This window comes from Strix aluco, chromosome Z, assembly GCF_031877795.1.
Source record: "Strix aluco isolate bStrAlu1 chromosome Z, bStrAlu1.hap1, whole genome shotgun sequence".
NCBI lineage: Eukaryota > Metazoa > Chordata > Aves > Strigiformes > Strigidae > Strix > Strix aluco.
In genome coordinates, this window is record NC_133971.1 from 27,200,115 (window position 1) to 27,224,563 (window position 24,449).

At 41.5% G+C, this 24,449-nt stretch overlaps 2 protein-coding genes across 12 annotated transcripts in view; one reads left to right on the top strand and one right to left on the bottom strand.

Annotated features, from left to right (window-relative positions):
- GFM2 (GTP dependent ribosome recycling factor mitochondrial 2) overlaps positions 1-5,103 on the top strand; it is a 22,212-nt gene extending 17,109 nt beyond the window's left edge. For 8 of the 9 annotated variants that reach the window (XM_074812871.1, XM_074812873.1, XM_074812872.1 and 5 more), the window contains 5 exons: positions 108-246; positions 392-577; positions 993-1,108; positions 1,292-1,474; positions 1,958-5,103. In XM_074812871.1, the coding sequence (XP_074668972.1) occupies positions 108-246; positions 392-577; positions 993-1,108; positions 1,292-1,474; positions 1,958-2,086 (753 nt within the window). In that variant the 3' untranslated portion in view covers positions 2,087-5,103. Of the gene's footprint in view, positions 1-107; positions 247-391; positions 578-992; positions 1,109-1,291; positions 1,475-1,957 lie in introns of those variants that run through there. The other variant, XR_012621680.1, reaches the window with a different exon arrangement.
- On the bottom strand, positions 2,998-22,695 carry HEXB (hexosaminidase subunit beta). Of its 3 annotated transcripts, none has more exons than XM_074812885.1 (14): positions 22,341-22,695; positions 22,089-22,246; positions 19,579-19,644; positions 18,761-18,807; positions 18,448-18,558; positions 14,378-14,479; positions 12,625-12,754; positions 10,705-10,885; positions 9,569-9,655; positions 8,923-8,995; positions 8,107-8,281; positions 7,228-7,318; positions 6,908-7,012; positions 2,998-3,186 (listed from the first exon to the last, which is right to left on the bottom strand). In XM_074812885.1, the coding sequence occupies exons 1-14, from the start codon at positions 22,604-22,606 to the stop codon at positions 3,123-3,125; spliced, it is 1,656 nt and encodes a 551-aa protein (XP_074668986.1). In that variant the 5' UTR covers positions 22,607-22,695; the 3' UTR covers positions 2,998-3,122. The 3 variants fall into 3 exon arrangements, with proteins under 3 accessions (XP_074668986.1, XP_074668987.1, XP_074668988.1); XM_074812886.1 differs by lacking the exon at positions 22,341-22,695 and adding an exon at positions 21,737-21,972 and having other exon boundaries at positions 22,089-22,175; XM_074812887.1 differs by lacking the exons at positions 18,448-18,558; positions 18,761-18,807; positions 19,579-19,644; positions 22,089-22,246; positions 22,341-22,695 and adding an exon at positions 18,296-18,382.
- Positions 22,696-24,449: the final 1,754 nt, after the last annotated feature.

Consider the following 24,449-nt stretch of genomic DNA (forward strand, 5'->3'; position numbering starts at 1 on the left):
TTGAAATATTTCTAATAGACTATTAAGAGCATGCAAATCCTTGCTTAAATTGTATTAAAACCTGAGTTTTTCATGTTTTTCTTCTCTCTTAACTCTCTTCTTACTAGACTATTCTTTGTGGTATGGGAGAACTACACATAGAGATCATTCATGACAGAATCAAACGTGAATATGGAATTGAGACTTATCTGGGACCTCTTCAGATAGCATACAGAGAAACCATCCTAAATGCTGCCCAAGCTACAGGTAAAATCAGTGTATGGAAGGAACATCTTGTTTCTGGTTTCATAGCTTGATTTACTTTAAATGATATTATGAGTAACCTTCAGATTAATTTTATGTATTAGGTTTTTTCCCAAATGGTTTTTTCATTGCTTTTTTTTCCCTGCAGATATATTGGATAAAACAGTAGGAGATAAACGACACTTTGTAACTTCAGAGTTAGAAGTGAGGCCCAGGTTAGGGGAGAGAGCAGTGACAAAACCCATCATTGAGTATGCTGCGGGTGTCATTGAAGTGCTACCCAAAGAACTCCAAGGAGCTGTAGAAAATGGAATCATGAATTCATGCATTCAAGGTAAAGGAAGTGCTATGACAGCTATACTAGACTAACATTTCTGTAAGAAGCAATTTAGTATGTTCCTAGGAGGAAAAACTCTTTGGTAGCTTGAAAACTAAAAGATAGTACATACTAACATTAGATGCAAAGGAAAATTCTGAAAATCTGAAATCTCTAACAAGTAGGAAAGTATGGGTCAGCATTCCTTTGTCTCTTTTGGCAAAGGTAGGTAATGACAAAATCACAAAATGAGGAACAAGACCAGTAGTCATGCCCTTGAGGGGAGGAAGGGGAAGGAGGGGGGAAGGAGGAAAGTGAGAAACTTCAAATTAATCCTGGAACTTTTTTCCATGTGTCTTAATATTCTGAAAAACAAATGTGCTTTTTTCTTTTTCTTTTTTTTTTTTCTTCTTTTTTTTTTGTTTTCCCCTAGGACCCTTGCTTGGATTCCCAGTTCAGGATATTGATGTGACAGTGCAATCACTGACGGTGCATCCTGACACCTCTCACACAATGGTATCAGCCTGTGTCTCCCGTTGCATGCAAAAGGTACAGTGAAATTGTAAGCTGCTGAGGAACACAATTATCTAGTAACTATTCTTCTCTAACAGTGTAATGCCCTTGCTGGGGACTTTATAGCTTTTGAAAATAGAGAATTTATGTAAGTACTTATTACATTAATTTTCTGGGGGAAAGAAAAAAAGGAGTCAATATAACTCCCCTTCCATGTAGGCTTTGAAAAAAGCTGGTATACAAATACTGGAGCCCTTGATGAACCTAGAAATCACAGTAAGTGAAGATCATCTCAGCGCAGCACTCGCTGACCTTGCACAGCGGAGAGGTAGTATTCAAGAAATACAGAGTCGTCAAGATAACAGAGTTGTGGTTGCTGCTGTTCCACTAGCAGAAACAATGGTATGTGATTATCTTATTAATGGTAAAATGCAAATCTGATCTTTTTTTATATGCTTAAAAATAATTAGGCTTCAGTTCACTTTTCTTGTTGTTATGGATTAATAAGTTTAGAGTGAATGTGTGTTACTGTATTTTAATTATTGAAGGTCTGAAGCAAATGCCCACAAATCTAGTAGCATTTTTGTGCCTGATTCAGATTGTTAAACCAGCATGTGTTCAACTGTAAAAGAAACAGTAAATACTACTAAAAGAGATTTTAAAGAGAATACTTTTTAAAAAGTATATTATTAGGTTGACTCATGCATGTACTGCATTTTTAATACAGTAATATTAAAAAATCAACCTACTACTAGTAGTATATTTCTGCTTTCTACTAGTATATTTCTGACTGTCTCCCTCTCTCCATGACCTAAGCAACTTTCTGTGCTAATTTACCTTTCCTTTATCCTAAATTGAATAACATGTGTTCTTCATTTTGTCCAGGGCTATTCAACAGTTTTGCGTTCTCTAACATCGGGCTCGGCAACCTTCAGTCTGGAGCTTGCCAGTTATCAAGCTCTGAACAGTCAAGAGCAAAGTGCACTTCTTCAGAGAAGGATGGGGTTGGTGTGATTGCTTTACTCTAACACAAGATATTTGCTATCCTCCCTGTTAAATATTTTCAGGACCCTATTTGTGTACACCAGTATGTTCTCTGGGACCAGCTGGTCGTGGTAAATGATGAATTAGCAGCTGTATGAGCAGACTGTGCTTTTAACTGTCCAAGGGAAGGTTCAAGAGACTGTTCTTCTGGCACAGCCTTGTAATTGCAAAGCAGCTGAACCAGAGATCCAACCACAGTTTGCTGGTTTGCAAATTCTTATCTTACAGATACCCGCAATGAGAAGTGATGTAAATCTTCTTCATAGAAATGAGCAATAAGTGCACCTTAATGTGCCCTTAAGACTGTTTCTTACCTTAGTAAGTAAAGTTTGTGGAGTTCATGTCTATAAATGAAATAACTTTATAGTTCTGGCTGTCTGGCTTTTGCTTTCAGCTGAATAAAAGAATATAGCAACTGTTAAGTATTACTTCTTGTATTGTTAGAAACCAATTTGAACCAGAGTTCAGGACTGGGTGTAACTTCTACCATTGCTTTAGCAATTAAGTGGAATGGATGTTTCTGCCAATTGAGTAAGACCTGTGCACAAAATACAAGAAATGCAGAGTTCTCCCAGGACAGTGATCTCTACCTACCACCTTGAAGTAGGTTGAGACAGGATTTTTTTTGACCTTTGAGAATAAGTGTTTGAAGCTGTAATGGTTCTCATTTGCCATTACCTGGTTACACAGAAAAGTGACAAATAAGATACCCTGAAATAAGAAGTTTGCTCTTTATTTAAATAGTGTCTTAGCTTCATTCTCCCTCAACTTTAGAATGTAAGGAAACTGGAATTGGTAACTATAGTATCAAGTTTCAGGATCTCACAGTGAAGAATCCCTGTATCTAATGAAAGCTAAAACCCATCATTTCTACTCCAAGAAGCATGTCAAATAACTTTATTTTAAAAGTGAAAGTTTTAAGTCTTGGTTCAAATATCAAACTGCATGTACATATATTCATACCCCAGAGGCACTTCAGGTTGTTGACTGGAAATCCTTGCTGCCGTTACTGCCCTCGTGCTTCATGGGCGCAATATCCAACAAACACAGGTTCAGCTGCTATGCCACGGCTGTTAAAGTAAAGGGGAATGTGTATGATTATAATCAAACAACTGGCTGCTTGTGTAGGCAGGAAGAGAGATACTGACACTCTTATTTTTATTTTAATCTTTCTGTAAGCAAAACTACTTCCAAGAAATAACAGATGGCACTCCTATTTAGGGAGTGAAAAAGGCCCCTAATGTACCATTGATTGTTCTTCAGTTAAGTATACAGTTCCCTGTTTCAATTACATGTACCAGGATATTAGAAAACAAGTTGAAATTCAGGACTAGTTGTCTCAAAAGCAATAGATTTTGCAGAGCATCATTGAAGAGAAGTCATAAGAATGGGAAAAAAATTAATCAGTTGACATTTGCATACTCCCCTGCCCCCAAACCCAATGTTTCCTTCATATGCAGCTCCAATTATGTATTTTAATTCATTTTTTTGGGGAGCCAGTTTTAGTAAACAGGATTTTTTTCCAGCTATTCTATCATAAATTATTCTGTTCTCATGTGATGTTAAAACAACTAAACAACCCTCCCCTGTAGCTTATGATGGTGCAGTAAGATAGTATAAAAAGATGTTTCAAAGTTAAAGGGGTTGTAGTCAAAATTCTGCTTCTTGGATAGTTAAGAGCTAGATAGTACTGCTACAGGGATTTGTAGGATAATATATACTGGTGTTCAAATTGCACTTGAGAGCTGCAATGGAAGAAACTGGATAATGAAATAGCTCAGCTGAACTATTGCTTGCTCAAGTACATTTCAAGAAGCTTTCCTTCTGCTGGGGGTCTCTGAGATTCCAGTATGTTAAATGGGGAGAAATCTCTGAGGTACAAAACATCTGACAAAAATCACAAGTCCCTTAGTAAAAGACAGGGTTGTTGTCTAGGCCTCTGGAGTATATGCCCACCTTCTTGTTTCCCTTCTCCCATCACCATTCCATAGGAAGCTGAGTTTAGATCTGAACAGCAGCTACTGCTTTTCATGGTACTATTTCAACAGCTGTGGCCTTGGATAGGTAGAGCTACCACCATTCTTCCAGTGACCATAACCTGCCTGTTACCAAGTTCTACCTACCCACTCCGTCACTCCCTGGTACCCAGCTGCAGAGCAAGCCAAAGCTGTTCATTCTACTCAGAAAGGCTCCTTGGCCTGCTACAGCTGCCAAGGTTTGTATATACCATATATAAAGAAGTTATTAGGGACAGAGTACTCTGCCCACCCTCTAAGACTACAACAGCCTGACTGATGAAATCAGTTCTTTGAGTTTACACAATGCTAAGGAAGCCCCATATACATGAAAGGCAACAGAACTGCAGCTCCAAGGAATGCTTATTTCATCAGTGGAAAGGGAATGGTTTCTCTAGTGTTTTTCTGGTTCAAAGCCTATATAAAATGAATCATTTTCAGGAGGTTTTCTTTTATTTGTCTATAACAGGCATTGTTCACTGTAGGTTTATATGCCAGCAAAGCTGTTTTAGCACCAGAAAGTAGTTTAAGGAAAAAGTGTGCAACAAGTACAGGGAGTAGTCCTTAGCCTGCCCCTGCATTCTGCATTTCTCATGCTAGCACTACCAGAGCAGCTGCAGTCATCTGGATCAGATCCCTGTACAGCAGTACAAGTGCCAGCATTAAGGAAGAAGATGGAGATGCAGCAACAGTTAACCAGGTCCAGGAACAGCATGGCTTAGTTCACTGTAAAACCCAAATCCTAGAGGTACAGCCACTGTATGCTTCACTGTTCAGTTGTATCGGTGTTTTCTCTAAGCCCCACCAAGAGATGCACCATCCTGGTAAGTGATATAAGTTTAAGCCCTTTAATCTTGTTTTTAACATGTATGTGTTAACTCCATATATCTATTTTTCTCATGACTCAGATAACTATTTTCCTATAGCATTGTTTTAAGCCAGCTTGAAATAAACCCAACAAGTCAAAACTTATGAGAGTTGTCGCTCAACTTGATTAATTAAAGAGCTAGTTTATACTGTAAGCTAAAAGTGATTCCAACAGATAATCATGCTAAGACATCTACAGGAACACAAGCAGAGCACTCGAGTTTTAAGTGCTGACTGTAACGCCATTGTATCTTGTTCTCTAAAAAGCTGATGTGTATCCAGCCTGAAATACTTCTTCATACTGTTGGGATTTTCAACGACTTGTCATAAACTTTTGTAGAGAAATGAAATGTCATGTTGCATTCTTGCTGCAGTCCAACTTTGCAGCAGCATTTGGGAAAACCTAAAAGACTCTCTGACTGTATACTTTTAAAAGTGGAGTCAATCTTGGACTTCAAGACCTAGAAATCACTGATTTCTACAACTGTGAATATATATACAAAGACAGCACTAGCAATAGTTAAACAGTAACTTGTACAGTAGTCATAAATGAATTAAAATTCATCAGGGACTCCTTATCCACCCCTTTCAGTCCCTACACTTAGGCAATAGGGAGGCTCTGCAGAGAGATCTGGACAGGCTGGAGCGATGGGCTAAGGCCAACTGTAGGAGCTTCAATAAGGCCAAATGCCGGGTGCTGCACTTGGGCCACAACAACCCCCAGCAGTGCTACAGGCTTGGGGAGGAGTGGCTGGAGAGCTGCCAGTCAGAGAGGGACCTGGGGGTGTTGATTGACAGCCGGCTGAACAGGAGCCAGCAGTGTGCCCAGGTGGCCAAGAAGGCCAATGGCATCCTGGCTTGCATAAGAAATAGTGTGGCCAGCAGGGACAGGGAAGGGATCTTACCCCTGTACTCAGCACTGGTGAGGCCGCACCTCGATGACTGTGTTCAGTTTTGGGCCCCTCACTACAGAAAGGACATTGAATGACTTGAGTGTGTCCAGAGAAGGGCAATGAAGCTGGTGAAGGGTCTGGAGCACATGTCGTACGAGGAGCGGCTGAGGGAACTGGGGTTGTTTAGTCTGGAGAAGAGGAGGCTGAGGGGAGACCTCATCGCCCTCTACAACTGACTGAAAGGAGGTTGCAGAGAGCTGGGGATGAGTCTCTTCAACCAAGTAATGAGCGATAAGACAAGAGGTAATGGCCTCAAGTTGCACCAGGGAAGGTTTAGACTAGATGTTAGGAAGCATTTCTTTCCAGAATGGGTTGTTAGTTGTTGGAACGGGCTGCCCAGGGAGGTGGTGGCGTCCCCATCCCTGGAGGTGTTTAAGAGTCGGGTCGACATAGCGCTGAGAGATATGGTGGAGTTGGAAACTGTCGGTGCTAGGTTAACGGTTGGACTAGATGATCTTCAAGGTCCTTTCCAACCTAGATGATTCTGTGATTCTGTAATACCTGAAAGAACAGCTTTCTCATGTTCACTTCTCATGCAAACAGCTCATCTGTGTGCTGCATGTCTTTAATTATTTATAATAAATAATGAACAACTTTTTTTAAAAGTCTACTTTTTCTCCTGTTTGTGTACTCCTCACACATTATCTGAAATAAGTCAATCATGGTGTTGGTTTTTCCTTTAGAGGAAACAGAGACATAGAGGAGTTCTAGTATTTCACTGAAGAAAGTTAATGAGTTCTACAAATGCTAGTTGCAGAACTGTCTAGAACTCCTGTCTTAACGTATCTGTTCTTCCTCTTCTGAGGACACAAAAACACATGGGGTGACATTTACATAGTCAGATTAGACTGCTAGCTCTCCTCCCTTCATTTCCAGGCCAGTAGTTTAGGCCTGTACTTGAACTCCAGTGCTTATAAGGCATGAGAACCAAGCTTTACTATAGTTATTAATCTTACCGGAGCATGCGGCATCGATGATTAGTCAGTCTTTTATAGGCATCCTGCAAGTTGGTCACGTTTCTGCTGCTCCAGAGTCTTTCCCCTACAGCACTTGCTCGAGGCCTGTAAAGATATACTGAGCTTTAGAGTAGTTATGGTCTGTAACAAAGAATGGATTAAAGTTTTTAATACCAGGTCTTATATATCCAGAAGCATCAATTTTTATAGCTACTCAGGTGCAGCACAGAGCACTGTTACCACTAACACACAGTCCTGATGGATTAATTAATGCTCCTTGTAGCTGGCTTTCTAAAATCTAGTAGTAAAGCAGTTCATACCATAATCTTGGTGTGAGGTTAGTTGCATCCACAAATTCCCCCCACAGGCAGGCTTCTCCACCTATTAAAAGCTTTTTCTGTTTTTCAGTTCCTGAATTCAAAGCAGAAAGTTAGAATTTCTATTTGCTCCGAAGATGGGCATATATCAACAATTTCATTTTCCAATACCGAGAGGACTGATGTTGTTTGTTTTATTATATAAAATATCTAATCTGAGCACTAACAATGTTTGGTAGTCTTGTTACTGAATGCGAGAACCACCAGGCCATTTGCCCAGTGAACCCATTTCCCTTCTCTATCAGAAAGGACATTCTGAAGACGTTCCTCAGCCTTCTGACATTCTTCAGAGATCTCAGTCCTGATTGAAACTGTTCATTCTATCACACACAGAACATTCCTTGAAAAGGCTATGAAGTCAGGTGTTTGCCCTAATCAGCTCTGAGAGCTACCTTGCACAAAATGAAAGCCCTGGGGAAAACATAAGATGTTTGTATCAGCTTTAGCCAGAGGGAAAGAACAAGCCTTCTGACAACAGTCTAACGCCCTAGAAACTTGCTTACAAATTCAATGTCTACCAACAGACATCTCTGCCCCTAAATGGACGATTCATCTGTGCACCTAGTCCAGCATCCCGTCTCACACAACCACTGCCAGATGCTTGAGGAAGGTAAAACTTTTTCTTGCAAGAAGTGGAAAGTTGCATTTTTTTTTATTTGAGAATTTTCCAGAGTTCTAGCTGACATTGAGGTCCTTTGATTACAGCATATCTGATTATAGTAACTGCATGGACTACTCTAAAGAGCCTTATTTTTCCTATTTACACCTTACTATGAACCAAAGACTTTCATGCACAGAACATGCGTATAAAAAGTAACAAACCAGGGAAGTTAAGCGGTTCAACACTGTAGTATTTCTTCCAGTCTTGCCCATAACTGATGTAGTCTAAGTACCAGGGAGCTGCCAGGATAGCAGTGAACCCAGCTCCAGTGACACTGCTCAGTTCATGAGCATAGTTGTTTTCCATCCACACTTGAACTACAGTGTCTGGCTTCAGCTAAAAGTGGGAAAAACAAAAAACTCTAAACATTAAAGACAATCCTAATTGCTGTTATCAGGAAAAAGGATGACGGATTTCAAAACAGGGAGTGTGGTATTTTGTTTAGAAGAGGAACATTTTGGAAGCTACCTTTTGTCTTTTTTTTTTCCCTCCCCCCAGTCAAAAGCTGATTAACTCTTTTTTTAACAAAGCTCACCCTAGAGTGAAGCCTAGGTTATACGATAGACAGTTAATGCCCTAAGAGGGTTCCTACATGCACCAGTTATCTGACCAGCTCCAAAAACCTGACAACCTGGTGTCACTAAACCAGCCGCACTGTTATGTGAGGAGAAAAAAAAAAACCCTGGAAATTCATAGAAACTTCCCTACCCTTTACTCTGATGCTCTAAAGTTTATTATATTACCTGTGTTCACCTTTAGAAAGCACTTCAATGCTAGTGTTCCTGTTCTACCTAGTTTACATGTTCAAAAAACGATAAATTCAAGGCAGGCCCCACACCAGGGGAGACTTGCTAAAGTCAGCAGACTTGTTTTAACTATCAAGAGACACAATCGTAACTACTTAATAGTCTACTTTGTAAGTCTCCCACAATATTGTGCTGTTATGCAAGATTATCTTATTTGTTTTCCCATCTCACCTGCGCTTTGTTATCAAACACTTCTTGCCAGACCATGTATTCTTTGTTATAGGAGAAAACAATGTCCAAAATCCTAGAATTTAGAAATAAGCTCGTGTCTGTGAACTTCAATGAGATCAGTACAGGCACACAAAGTAGCAACATTTTCTACCCTACGGCACACAGGCCTTTCTTAGCACTAGTATAGGGGACCAAGAAAAAACAGGTTTCTCTGCTTTTGGTCTTCAGTGCTCTGCTTTGAAGAGCATGTTCTCCCATGTATAAGGAAATGCACGTGCAGTAGCACAAACGGATGTGCAGAACTACCAGCAACTCATACAGATGTCTAAATCTATGTTGGTAAGAACAAGAGAAATAAATAGCTGCAAAAACCATAGGACTTTTCCACCCCACTCTGTGCGCTGACATTCCAGCAGATACCTAGTTTAAGATACCAAACACATTCAGAGTATATGTAGAACTAGCCTACATTGAATGTAAAATTCAATTCAATGTATTAAAATAAAAGAAAGTGGGTAGTCCCCAATACATGGCAATTTTTGAAAACACTATAGGCTAACCTAAATCAGCTTCAGTACCTGCACCTCAACACCACCCTCACATAGTGGCTGTGAAAAGCTGAGCAAGAATTAAAAAAATAACATACTTCTGAATATAGTAAGATTCCAGTTTAGCATAGTCAGTGCCAAATCCTTGCTTCTTCATAAACTCTTTCACTTCGGGGTTAGATTTCCTTAAAAACAACAAAATAATTAAAAAAAAATTGTTTTGTTTTAAACCAGATTTCCCAAACATTTCCACCTATGCACAGCACACTAGCTGATGCCTTATGCACACCATAGCCTGGAATGCACAACAGAGCAGAAGCGGCAAGCTAACGTGATTTAGGTATTTTGAAACAGTTTCATTTCAATTTGAAATAAAGCCAATAGTCCTACTTCTCTGGTAGAACTACTGGAGTCCCTGTTCTCCAACAATCTCTGGCAGGCTGCCTCAAGCTCCTAAGAGCTCTGGGGTTCCTGGCTTCTCTATGACTTTGTGGGAAAGTTGCCAGCAGGTCTGGAAATTGAGCAGCCATAGTACAAGGGGATCTGCAGGAATGAAATCAAGAATTCGGGAAAATACCCCAAAAGCAAACCAACAATTTTGTGATAAAGCATTTGTCAGAAATTTTCTTTCTTTTCAAAAAGTAAAGCAAGTCATGAGTGTTCAGATTTGATGTTTCAAGAGAGCACACAAATACTAACTGGACCAGTCTGAATACTCATCCAATTAGATCTGCTCCAAACTCCGTATTTTTAGTTACTCCAGCAGACTCCAAAATATTCAAAATCCATAACCAATTGAAGAACTCCATTAATACATTACATACTTTTAATACAAGCACACAAAAGTCAGTACTGTAATACTTAATGTTAGCAGATTTTCTGGAAGGCAGAACTCAATGGAACGAACTGCTTTTCCTTTAACACAAAGCATTTAAAAGTTAATTATCTTACACAGTACTTTTCTACCATACTAGTTCTCCTTCCTGCCAGGTTACTTTTCATAAAGAAATCCTTCGGAGTACCTGAACATTTGTGAAACTACTAGTCAAAGCAAAATTCTGCACATCACTTGCTTTCTGAGGATCACAAATGCTCTGCCTGTAAATAGTTACAGAAGTACGAGCAGAGATCCTTGGTTTGAGCAGTGAAACCTGACACAACTGAGTTCCATAATTGATGGATTTATGCAAGTATAAGAGGCACTAGATATTTATTGTTTGAACTGTCACCATACCAACAATCGAAGTTCACTTCATCTCCTCCCAAATGAATGTATGCATCTGGAAATACACTACTGATCTCTTTGAAGAATTTAGTCATGAAGTCATAAGTTGTATTCAAAATGGGATTCACAGGTCCAAATGACCCAGTTGGCTGTTCTCCACTGTAACAAGGGGTGAGAAGATCTTTTTGACCTAATAGAAACAATTAATAGAGGATATTCAGTTCCATGTTGGTATGTTAACTCTGCTAGCAGGAAGAGGCAGTTACCCATATTAAAAAGGTTAATATTCATGACTTAAGTGCTCATCTATTCTAAGTATAATCAAATAGAGACAGCATGAAATAAAACAACTTGCCCAAGGTTGAAGAACCTCTAACTGGAAATCAGGACTCTGACTTTTAGATTTGTGATTTAACATATGCTAATTTATGGAACACGTCACTATACCTGGAAAATAGCTTCTGGATGACTAACTGAATAAGAAATATTTAATGGATTTAGGAAGGAAGACAATTAAAAGGAAGCCAAATCTAATGAGTGCACTCCAGAAGCCTCTTTTCTCTTTTTATTACTCTGCTAACACCTAAGTAGGTGGGACGTATATGGCTCAGGGTAGATGTCCCACCTCAGTCTGCTAGGAATTTACCTCTACACAAGAAAGAAACCCTAGACAGACATCAAAGCTAAGCATTGTTTTTTGAGTCAAGGTATCTGAAGATGAGCCAGGATAACAAAATAGGAAAAAGTTATTATATGTAAGTTGGAGATTCCTAAGTCCAGTTTATTTGCAGCAGCACCTTCCTGGCTGTGAGTCTCCTACTCTGAGCATACTTCTCCCAAACAGGGCGTGGGGGGCAGATTGCTCCAACTACCCTCCTTGCATGCCTTAAGACTTCTCTCTAATATCTTTAATTTGAATGCAAACAAAGCATAGCTACCCAGGTTCACAGGCAAAGCCAGAACTGGCTCCTGTGCATCACATTTTAAAAAGCTATTTGGAACAATTAATTTTAGGCAAGGGAGCTGAACCTTGCTCTTAATATGAACACAGACCACCTCACATATCACCAGGCAAGCCACTGGCTTTCATTAGTGCTCCATAACAGCAAAGATCACATGAGATGAAGAATTCAGAAAGAGCGTTTAGCAAATTTAGTCTTTGCCTTGTTCCTTTCCTCCTCATTTTAAATTAGTGACAATTAGTGACAAAGAGTCTAAGGGCATCTTCCAACATTATGGCCACATCCCCACAGGATGAGCACAAGACTCACTCCATGTCTAAAGCTAAAGCGGTGAAGCACTAGAAAAATCTTTACCATTTCCAGCTTGGCCAAAACCATCTTACATTAATTACAGTCAGCGCACCTTGAATTAATGCACAAGGTTCCCTAGTCCTTGAGTACAGGTAAACACCACCACTCTCAGGATTCAAGAATTCTCTATCAAGAGAATTACTACTCTGAGACCCAGAAGATAGAGAGCAAAGAAGCTGTGTTGTGAATCGAACTTTGCTGTGTATTGTACACTGGCAGATTACCACTTTACTAATAGACAGAAACATCAACCACTTTGAAAGAACCTTCCCAAAGCAGAAGTCTCTAGAGACAGCAACTCACTATTTCTACCCACTGCCTTATTACTCTAAACTCAAAGAATACTACTGACTGGGGGGTAACAACATCAAGTTTAAGGCAGAGAGAGTATATCTGTGCCTTCACACACACATCCAGCACAGGAAGTGTCAGCTTTCTCCGTTCACTTTAGCACCTATAAAACATAAAGGTCATGACCATCACTGAGTCTGACCCTTGCTCACCTCTTATCAAGGGCCTTTCAAAGCACTTTAAAGGCAGCTTTTTAACAAGTTAATTTGCTTACTACACCCTATGTACCAAAATCTTTTAACCATTAATACTTTTTTGGACATACCTTTTCCCCAAGATTGCGTGTGTCCTGGGGTATCAAACTCTGGGATAACTCTAATGCCTCTTAACCGGGCATATTCAATCACCAGACGGACGTCAGTAGGAGTATAGATGTGGTTACAGGAGTATGCTCCCTGTAAAGTATTCACATTTAGAGACAGTTTACAAAAAATTATGCCAGCAGCTCACAAAATTGGCATTAAAGTGTTGTAATTTAGACTGGAGAGCAGTTTTACAAGTTGGCCTTTTCTGGTTTATCACAAGTGCAACTGCACTGACAGAACTTTTTGGTTGATTAGAGGCGAAAAAAAAAACCAAAACAACAAAACAAGAACAAAAAACCCACAAAAGTTAACCCCTTTTTCCACACTAAGACAAATCTCCTGAGGAGACTGTCCTTTCCTTCTTAGTTCACAGTTACTGAAAAAAACAGAAAAGCTAGTTTCTATTCCATCAGATCTTGGAAAGATATATTTTTCAGTTCTTCTGTACAGAGGCAAGTTAATTTTTCCCTCCACCTCTGCATCATTAGTTCTGAAACATAGGGCCTTTGTTACATGACATGCAAGACTAATGGAAAAATTTGGCCAAGTCAGAAATAATGGTGTCTTCTTGCAACACCTCTACTTGTCAGTTTTGATACAATGCCCAATTTAGCGTCAGAGTGTGTTTGTTTCATGACACTGAATTTGAGTGTTATTCCACTTGCACACAGCCAACAAATTTGACAAGTGACCCAGACTGCTACAGTTTGGTGAAACAGATGCTTGCTAAAGAGCCAGACTACACAAGAAAAGCATTGTGACTCCTCATGATTAATAGCACCATAAGCTTCCATTTATCTGGAAATGGTTTCCACAGCTGAGTTACTCAAAAAAGATAATGGTAAACAAGAAGCCTTTCAAAAAGGAGGCTATTGAGACAAAAGCCATCTCTTTCTCTCCATCTGTCAGTGAGGAATAGGACAGAACTTCACAGCCACTATTAGAAAAAATAATGTGACTGTACCATCCCAACATCTACAATTTCTGAATTATAAAACTCATCATGGCATCTGCTCAAGCACTGCCTACATAATTTTCATGAGGGTCAAATTCTAGCATGCATTTTAAAACAGAATCACAAATCTTGTGCTTAGGCTCAGTCTACTTAATTATTCATGCTTGATTCGACTACTACTGTACCATGACAGAGCAAGAACCTCATGATGGCTTTCATTAACTAGCAAAATCTGTGGTGAATCAGGAAATAAAGAGATACATTGCAATGTATTTGTTTTAGAAAACAACCTCTTACAGGTATGTTGTGTTTTGTAAAGTTAACTAGATCTCAGACAGGGCAGAAGTACTACTGGAGTGGTTCCAAACTGAGAGCTGACAGGAAACTCTTACATTTGTTTTGAGTGGCAGGAAGTTAAACAAACCAGCCAACAGAAATCCAAGCAGTGTTTGCCACAACAGGTTATTTGCACAACATTACTGCCTGAAGGCCTGCAAACACTGAGGATCACTGTCACCAGCAAATTTGCATGGAAGAGTGAGGAAGGTCATTTACCAGGCATCCACCAAGGAAGGTCTAAATATGATCCACACAGACACTCAGGTAGGATCCTAAATGTGGACTTGCTGGTCCTCTGGTATTGTTTCACAATCAACCAAGGCATATGTATTCAACCATCGTTAGGCTCTGCATTTTATTTTCATGAAATATGTGCCAGATTTCTGCCCTCCCACCCTGCTCCAATGACGTTTACTCACCTTGTCACTTAACTCAGGGAAATAAATACTCTGGTAAGGGAATGACTGATCATCTACTATATGCCAGTGCAGAACATTGAACTTGTTAAAAGCCATGGCATCCTGTAACAAATAAAGCAATAAAGTGTAGTTAAGCACTTCACTCTCACAGAAAACCTATGCAAAATGTGGTCTTGTCCCAGTATATGCTGCGTGCCTAAAGCAACAACAACAAAGAAAACCAAAGAAAAAGTGTACCATGTTTCACTGATCCTAGAAGCATAGACCAAAACGCACCAGCCTATTTATATAGCTGCTCCATTCCTCTGCCATTTATTTGCACCACTCATGTCAACAAGCTATTGATCTGATCATGCTATACTGGCTGGTAGAAGGGGAACTGCTATTAACACTTATTAATTTCTTCCACTTCAGAACATATCCGGGTAATTCTCTATGCACCATCAGCTACTTCAGCTTACAGAAAAGCTTATACTTTTCTACTAAAATACTCTGGACACAAAAACTAAACAGCATGAGAGAGTTTCCTACTATTTAGTACATCCCTACTTCTATGGTTTATTTTGCATCCATTTGAAATGGATTCTGTGGAAGTCACTAACATTTTTGCCACAAGATACTGTTCCCCTTATGTTTTCAGTACTTCCCTTTTTTTGAGCTTGATAATCAAGATAAATGTTAACACACTTATTTTAGAATTATGACAGTTACACACATACCCTGAGCTATGCAAGTTTGTTAAGAGTCATAGAAGTGGTGTGTGCTGCGAGCAGACAGCGTAAGTATTCTCTACATCGTTTGTGACTGAGTAATTTCAACTCAGTTGCTTCCAATCCCTTGCCACAATACAATTATTTCCACCAAGCTGTGTTTAAAGAAGGGACAAAATCTCTTCAGGAACTCCCACCAAATACAGAGGAAGATTTATACCTTGTCCATTCCCAAAAATTCTCATCTATTTTATTAGGCAGAAGTTTTAATTACTGCATGTCTTCATGCATTTCTATCAAATACCATCTGTCCACATAAAAAATTACATCTCCTGACCTTTATCTCAGCCACTCCTTCCTCAAGGACAATGCCCTTCCTGGAAATACAGTACCACAGCTGAACATTAAACAAGAAATGTATTTGAACTGCTGCCTTAAGCATCTAATTACCACATATCAGTGAAGGGATTACTGCTGCTCTTTTTGAGGTTAGCCTGATTCAAGCAGGCACAGGTGGGAGGAAAAGCACACTTGTTCTTAAACCAGGAAAATGGCATAAAATGTAGCTCTGGGCAAGTATTACAGCCACGGATGTAATTTAAGGAAAGAAAACAGAATAGCAACAGTTACAGAAACACAAAAATGGTCAGAAATGCAAGTCTCAAAAGTCAAGTTACTCTTTGGACATTGTTGTCTTTTAGAAAAGCCAAAAAAATATTGATACAGCTAACTACTTGAGTCTTTGAAGCACCCTCAGTTGCAAATAAAACACTACACAAACCCTAATCCTGAACAGGGACTGATCTCAAAGGTGAAGTGGGAAATTCCCATGGAGGGGCAAGTTCATGGAATCATAGAAGAGTTTGGGTTGGAAGGGACCTTAAAGATCATCTAGTCCAACCCCCCTGCCATGGGCAGGGACACCTTCCACTAGACCAGGTTGCTCAAAGCCCCGTCCAACCTGGCCTTGAACCCTTCCAGGGAGGGGGCAGCCACAGCTTCTCTGGGCAACCTGTTCCAGTGTCTCACCACCCTCACAGGAAAGAATTTCTTCCTTATATCTAATCTGAATCTACCCTCTTTCAGTTTAAAACCGTTACTCCTCAACCTATCACTACACTCCCCGATAAAGAGTCCCTCCCCATCTTTCCTGTAGCCCCCTTTAAGTACTGGAAGGCTGCTATAAGGTCTCCCTGGAGCCTTCTCTTCTCCAGGCTGAACAACCCCAACCTTCTCAGCCTGTCTTCACAAGGTAGATGCTCCAACCCCCTGATCAACTTCATGACCTCCTCTGGACCCACTTGAGCACATCCATGTCCTTCTTATGTTGGGGTACTCCAGGTGGGGTCTCACAAGAGCATAGAAGAGGGAGAGAATCACCTCCCTTGACCTGCTGGTCACAATTCTTTTGATGCAGCCCAGGATTTAGTTGGCTTTCTGGGATTCAAGTGCACATTGCTGGGTCACATTGAGCTTCTCATCAGCCAATACCCCCAAGTCCTTCTCCACAGGGCTGTTCTCAATCCACTCATCATCCAGCCTGTATTTGTGCTTGGGATTACCCCGACTCATGTGCAGGACCTTACACTTGGCCTTGTTGAACTTCATGAGGTTTGCATGGGCCTACCTCTGGATGCCATCCCTTCCCTCCAGCATGTTGACCACACCACACAGCTTGATGTCATCAACAAACTTGCTGAGGGTGCACTCAATGCCACTGTCCATGTCACCAACAAAGATGTTAAACAGCGCTAGTACCAATACTGACCCCTCAGGAACACCACTGGTCTCCACTTGGACATCGAGCCGTTGACTACAACTCTTTTGAGTGTGACCATCCAGCCAATTCCTTATCCACCGAATGGTCCATCCATCAAATCCATGTCTCTCCAATTTAAAGACAAGGATGTTGTGCAGGACAGTGTCAAAAGCTTTGCACAATTCCAAGTAGATGACATCAGTTGCTACTTCCTTATCCATCAATGCTGTAACACTGTCACAGAACACCACCCAATTTGTCAGGCACGATTTTCCCTTAGTGAAGCCATGTTGGCTGTCATCAATCATCTCCTTATTCCCCATGTGCCCTAGCACAGTTTCCAGGAGGGTCCACTCCATGATCTTGCCGGGCACAGAGGCGAGACTGACTGGCCTGTAGTTCCCTGGGCCTTCCTTTTTTTCCCATTTTAAAAGTGGGAGTAATGTTTCCCGTTTTCCAGTCAGTGGGAACTTCACCAGACTGCCACGACTTCTCAAATATGATGCATAGTGGCTTAGCCACTTCATCCACCAGTTCCCTCAGGACCCATGGATGCATCTCATCAGGTCCCATGGACTTGCGCACCTTCAGGTTCTTTACATGGTCTCGAACCTAATCAGAAGTCTCCTACAGTGGATGGTTCTTCATTCTTCCAGTCCCTGCCTTTGCCTTCTGGAACTTGGGCAGCATGGCAGGAGCATTTGTTCTGAGCACAGTTCAAGGATGATGTCGGAAATTAAGACTGGTTTTACCTGCACTCCTTCTGCCCATCTTAAGCCTGCTCTGCAAAGTTCTGCACCATGGAAGGGAAATTTCTAATATTATTTCATCTTGGAAAAGCACAACAGACACAAGACAGGAAACTGCATGTTACTCCACAAAAAGGCCCCTCTATTTCAACCCACCAAATAAGCACTGCTACGTGGATTTCAACAGCAGAAAAGGGAAGTACAAAACAGAAAATCCCACAGCTTTGGCTGGTACGATTACACAAATTCACCACCTTCCCATCAAGGTGGGAGTATAGAATTCTCAATGTGCTTACTTAAGCTTTTCAGAGAAAGTTTTTTTTTGTCTGTTTTTTTTTCTTTTCAAAGGGATGCAGTGAAAAATCAGTAGCTTCCAATGAACATTTCCGATTTCCCCCCTTGCTCTGTAGTATTTAATTACTGGCTTGCTCTTAGCAGTCTAAGAAAAGACTACCAAAGCCTGGTTATTAAAAAGACTGGAATTTTCCTGCAACCACTGGCACTGAAGCTAGGAATTGCAAGGTCCCCTGTGTGTCTCTTGGTGACAGTCAGACATCTCGAAAACATGCTTCCAAGAAATACATGAGTTGGTTTAGGGAACAGAAAATACAGAAAACCCAAGGTACCACAAATCCCAGCCTCCTAGTGATTCACTAATCACTGTCTGCCCACTCAATTCCTCTCTGGTACATGTTCTGACCTTCACTTAGCAAAGTTCACTCTGTCCTTTTAGAAGTCAGCCAGAGGAGACAGGTTCTCCTTTCACACCAGCTCCAGTTGCTACCTACTTCAGCGGGCAAAACACAAGAACAAAAAGCCTTCATTATTAATGATACAAAACTGACCACTTACCAGGTTTGTAAGAATAGATTTCAATGGTAAATAATGCCTTGAAGTGTCTAGTAAGATTCCCCTATGAGCAAATCTCGGGAAGTCATCGATTTCAGATTCATTGACAAGAAACTATGAGAACAAGATTTAAAAATTAGAATTACCATTTTATATTAATTTCAAACAAGAAATACTTTTCAGTTAACAGCTTTCCAAGGATCATTTTCTGAAAAAGTACTTAATGAAACTAGTAGATATGCTGTTTCTAGAAGAGCACCTAATAAAGAACATTATTGTTATCAGGACTGTGGTTTTAGCTAACAGCTGTACTTACACTTCCATAGTCATCTTCATGAACCAACTGGCTGAAGGTTTCCAAGCCTGGGAAAAACAAAAAAAAAAAATTCAAGAAAGGTATCTGGAGGACAACCCAGTGCTTGTCCTTAAAGTTTTTGTTAAAAACAGGACCATAACTATTTACATAGCTTGAAAGAATGCTTTGTAGCCAAGTTTCTTTCTCTTTAGCAGAGTTTCCTTAATTGCTCAAGCACCACAGTTAAAGAAATTCTGAAGAGAGAACCATTCAAACTCTCCATTATACACAAATACTGAATATTAGCACTACAGTTCAGCTGTACCAAATTAATCCTTGAATAGTATGGATGTTACTGAGAGCAAGGTAGGAATTTCTGGTGTCATGGATCTGTCATTCCTGTCATTTCTGGAACTGGTGAAGTTTCTAATTCAACATGAAAAATCTGCTAATTTAGACTAACGTTCCAGTAAGAACAGCAGACAAACTTCAGCATTATGGTCTTGTTGGTGATGTGTTCAGCACGTTCAGTTATTAGATGCAGTCACAGAATAATTTGTTCACACTGTAGATCAGAGAACTTTTCAGCACCTTGGATTGGTTGGCTTGGCTGATTGCAACAAGAGTGCATTTATGGTGTGCCCCTGGCTCTGAGATGCTGAGCATCCGGACCGAGGGACTGACCAACACACATCTGGGTATCCTGGCTTCGATGCCCAAGCTTACTTCCCATGAAGGACTGAATGAGGACAAGGCTCAGAGGTCAGCTGGTTCTTAGTCTGTCATGGAGTTTGTATAAGCCCAGAACATATTGCTTTATAGAAAAAGTATCAACTTACCTCTTAAAGCACCCCATACCTCATCTGCTTTCAGTATAGCCACAGGCTCAGTTACAGTTAAATGATCTAAAGAAAAAAAAAAAGATTATTCCTCAAGAAATCATGGATTGACAGGACAATGCTAACAGGCATTAAACGGATTCTTCAAGTGCCATGTCTCCCTTTGTTTTTTAAATTCCAACCAATGCTGTTTTTAACAGTGATACTGTGCAGCTATTGTTCATATACGTACTCCCAAAATAATGCAAGCTACTAGTCAGAAAATCAACAGTTGATCAGTAAGATGATAAAACAAATATGGTGCTTAATAATGGCAATGCTAAATATTGCACGTGGGCCAGAATTCCAGCCACGTTTAACCCAAACGGATTTAAAACACAGCGGATGATATTTTTGCATTTAAGACACAGGGTTGAATAACTAAGCCAGACCTAACTGCAAAAGTTTACTTCTCCTTTTACCTTCCTGTTACATAGATTATGCTTACGTATTTTTCCAGAATTACAGCCTGTCAAGTAATATTCTTAGGTGCATGCTATAAAGGTTTAATTACAAAGGAAAAAAAAAAAAATCAGACCCCACCATTTAATGAGCACATGTACGGGGGCAGTGAGATTAAGTAAGGTGAGTAGAATGAAGAATGGTATCCAAAGGTATCCATAACAATCCTCCCTTAAGTTTGAGTACTTACAAAATACTGGGGGGGGGGTGAGGGAGGGGAAAGGGGGAACTTGAAGTAGTTTTGCTTTCCATTTAAGATGATTCAGTAAATTTTAGTGAAGAAACAAATAAAGAAAGTACCTCAAGATTCCATTTTAACCTAAGCACTGACTCCATACACTGTAAGTTCTAGATAGAAAGATAACTGAGAAGACTACTGCAATCTCCATGGGTTTTTCTGTGGTAAACTGGAATTCAGTCAGGGATTTAGTTCCATGACAGCAGGCTTTTTTCTGAATATGTATCATATCTTAAATGAATGCAGAACAACAAGTTTTAGATGGCTATTTGGAACCTTTTACACAAGCCTACTGGGAGAAGGGCAGATAACTTGTACTTTGATTACATATCCAATACTTTTGCTATAGGATAGTCACTGACGCATCCATACAATCTCTATTAAGAAAACGAGCCAAACTGCTGAATCCAGCAAGTGACTAATAACTGCGTATTTCAGCATTTGTTCCATGAACAAGCTATCCTAATAAAAAGCAGAAAATTAAAACCTTGCTGATGTCTGAAGAGCTTAGCTTACCACATGAGGAAAACTCTATGTTATTTGTAACAGGAAACTCCTTTCCTACAGTAAAGGGAAAACTCCGTTCTGAAGAGTGGAACCTAAAAATCACATGGTCTGACAAGATGCCCCAACAGAAGAGAAGAACCAGCTTTGGTTAAAATCTGAAGTTCACAAGGCAGTTCAAAGTTCAGCTAGTAGTAAAGCAGTGTAATAACCTGACTGGCAGAGAAATTCTAAAGCTTTAGCAATTTTGCTGCTGTACCTTGTTCACATTGAAACATACAATAAACTTGCACACAAAAATTGCACTACTTGGCTAAATGTACCAGAACAATTGAGTAAACTTAAAATCAGTACATTCTATCACAAGTCAGGTAGAATTAATCCTGCTGCAGATGTGTGATTTAAGATTAAAAAGATCTTTTTCTAAGGATTTGTACCATGGATACCAAACAACTGCCTTGTCTACTACAGAAGATTATCTCAAGACAGAACTAGATGAATTGAGTATGTTGAATTCTCTGCTAACCTGCCCAGACAAAACCCAATCTATCAACTCATCCTTATTTCTGTTAAGAAACTTCTGTGGTAATTAGGACTTGATTTTAGGGTACTTCACTCTAGACTTCAGTCATAGAACTAAAGCAGCATAGCAGAAAAAATCCAACATAACCATCATGTTTTTAAGTCCTCCCTTGTATCTACTGATAGAAAGAAAGTGGATTATAATACTGCAAGAAGTTCAATGAACACTTTCTGATGCTCCTGGAAAAACAGAGAAACCAAGTACATAGCCAATGTAGATAGTTTCAATTGAAATGTAGCTGTCTCTAAGGGGAGCAGACGAATAAGCAAAGCCAGCCTTAACTCAACACCCTGTACTGAAAGGATGATCTCTTGACTACATTTAGATCTCACCATACATAACCGGGCACAGCATAATAGCTCCGATTCCTAATGACTGTTACTAGAAAGGGCAGCAGCAGGTAAATGAGTTAAATATTATTTGAACTGCAGAAATCACAGGTTACGCTTCTAAGCGGCTTCATGATTCACTGCAGGCTGGTATTTCCCATAGCATCAAGAGCACGAATTATCTTCTGGGTGCCATGGCCGTGAAATGTTCTCAAGCACCTCAGCATGATTTTCAGTTCCTTAAAAAAAAAAAAACTGCTGACTTTTACACTGGATTGGAAGACGAGCGCTAAGGATGCTGTGTAAGACGAGGAAGGAGAGAGGAAGGGGGTGACCATCTGCGCGCGGTACTCACAGGCCTCGCTGGAGGCGAGGTGCGGGTAGCTGTGACAGCCGGGGTCCCGGGACTCGATCACCACCTGCAGCTGCGACAACTCGGGCTCCGTCCGGGCGCCGAGCGGCCTGCGGCCCCGCTTCCGCCGGCCAGACTGCCCGAACATGTACTCGTAGTACCTGCCGGGGAAGCAGAGACGCCGGCGGGGCCCTGAGGTCACCGCTCCCACCACCGGGCCGCCGCCCGCAGCACCCCCCACCCCCGCCCCCTCACCTGCGGAAGGCGTCCTGCAGCAGACCGCAGGCCGGCCCCGCCGAGGAGCCGGCGCCGTGCACCAGCTGGAAGCGGCCCGGGGCCAGCTGCAGCTGGCGGCGGGACGTGCGGATCCACTGCGGCAGCGGCCACAGCGAGTCCTCGGGGACGGCGGCCGAGGCCGGCTCCGGCACGGGCTGAGTCCGCGGGGCGCCGCGACGAAGGCTGGTGCTCGTCAGCACGGCGGGCAGGACGAAGAACCCCACCAGCAGCCCAGCCAGCCCCATGGCGCCGCGGCGACTCCCTCAGCCCGCGGGCAGCCGCTCGAAGAGCAGCCCGGCTCCGCCTCCGCCATCACGGGGTTGGCGGGGCGGGCCTGCGGAGCGCGCCTCGGCGCCCGCCCGCCCGCCGGCGGCCCCGCCTTCCCGCCTCCCCGGCGGCCCCTCGGCTAAGGGGGTAGGGGAGCGGCCGCTTTTCCGGGAGGTTTCGTCCGACTGGTTGTGAAACCGCTCGAGAATGACGGGGGAGCGTTGCTGGGTCGGAAACTCTGAGTGATTTCATTTCTGTAACGCATCTCTTGTACTCCTGTAAAACAATTTCAGTCTCAGCAGAAATTACTTTTTAACAGACTTTTTGCAGACTGCGTTATAAACTATATTGTGAATAATAAAGAGTCTCAGTTGCAGTGAGGTATTTCAAGCTTTAACCAAAAAACCTAGGTGTTTTGCCAGCTCCCAGTACAAATTTTGTAAAGTTGTTGTGAGGTGTTCAGAAGGCAAATCCAGCGTTTGAAAGCTGGAAGTCACAGTGGAGAGGTATTCAGGATTTAAGCCACCCCTAATTGAATGGTTAATGCAAACACTGAAGCGTCAGGGCTGTTGCTTCAGCTGATGCACGGGTTAAACCCATAGCAATGAGGAAGCTGACACCTGCATGCTGTTATTGCAGTGTAACTGGGGAGCCAGTCAGCCATCGCTCCATCCGCCATCTTCCTTGTGTGGAAGGTTAACTCTGTATACAGTCACATGCTCCAGGTTATAAAATAGGCTTTAAGTTTAAAAAAGTGTCTTCATAATGAAGGTTACATCTGTTTGCAAAGAACACAGATACCTTGCCATAGAATTACTAAGAAGCAAACACCCTCTTCTTCTGTAGGGTTCATCCTATTCTTTAGGCTTTGCAAGTTTGGAGGAGCAGCTCTTCCTACCATCTGGAAGGCCTCCCTGGGAGACGCTGGTGCTTCACCCACTTCATGTGAAGTGAGAAACCTTAACGAAATAGATGCAGGCCTCTCAGCAGGATGGGCTCTTGAGATAAGGGAGGAGCTGCAACTACTGAGTCCCAAGATAAGGAAGGGGAATTCAAAGAATGCTAAATTGACATGCTGAAGAGACCTAATTGGGTGAAAAGTCATAAGAGGAAGAAGAGGAATCTTCAATCTTCATCCTGAAGACCCCTGCCCAAGACCATCGGGAGACATTGCACAGGCGCAATGGGGAGGGACTTGGGGCGGGATTTATGATAACGATTTCTCAAAACTAATTGTAATATCTCTCCCTATTCTCGGGATTATCATGAATATGTAAACACTTTACGCTATAGAAAGGAGCTGCTTTTCGCTCCAAAATGTGCACGTTTGTGGAGGAGCAATCCCCCGTGCACCCAGCGCTGAATAAACATACCTTCTTTATAACCTTACTGGTTGTAAAGTCGTTACTCCGCACGTCACATGAATCACTGCAGGGCTGGGATGCACAGCAGTTTAAGAGGAGGTGAGTGCCAGCTGCCAGGTGTCCCCAGCACTGCTCCCGGTCACACAGTCAGATCTATGTGATCACACACTCAGCAGGTCTGGGGAGCTGATCTAATCTCACCCCCCTCCAAAAAAAGTGCTGGCACACTGGAAAGAAGGAGAATAAACAGCCGGATGGGGGGAAGGTTGGGGCTATGCCAGGCCTGTTTAGACTGTGAACTGCATCTGAAGGGAATGAATCACAAAACATGCTGGTTTTGGCGTTTGCTGTGCCCATCCATGCAATTGGAGCATGAAGGTTTGATGGAAGCAGTGTGATGCAAGCTATCCATAGCAGAATGTTATTTAATCTTGTCATGCATAAGTAAAAAGCATTT

What these genes read in the sequence shown, in the direction of transcription:
- HEXB (XM_074812885.1), bottom strand. Translation starts at nt 22,606, where the DNA reads ATGGGGCTGGCTGGGCTGCTGGTGGGGTTCTTCGTCCTGCCCGCCGTG. An exon ending in CTGCAGGACGCCTTCCGCAG is followed by an intron (nt 22,247 to 22,340) that starts GTGAGGGGGCGG and finishes CTTCCCCGGCAG; the next exon opens with GTACTACGAGTACATGTTCG. An exon ending in GGTATGGGGTGCTTTAAGAG is followed by an intron (nt 18,808 to 19,578) that starts GTAAGTTGATAC and finishes TGTTTTTCCCAG; the next exon opens with GCTTGGAAACCTTCAGCCAG.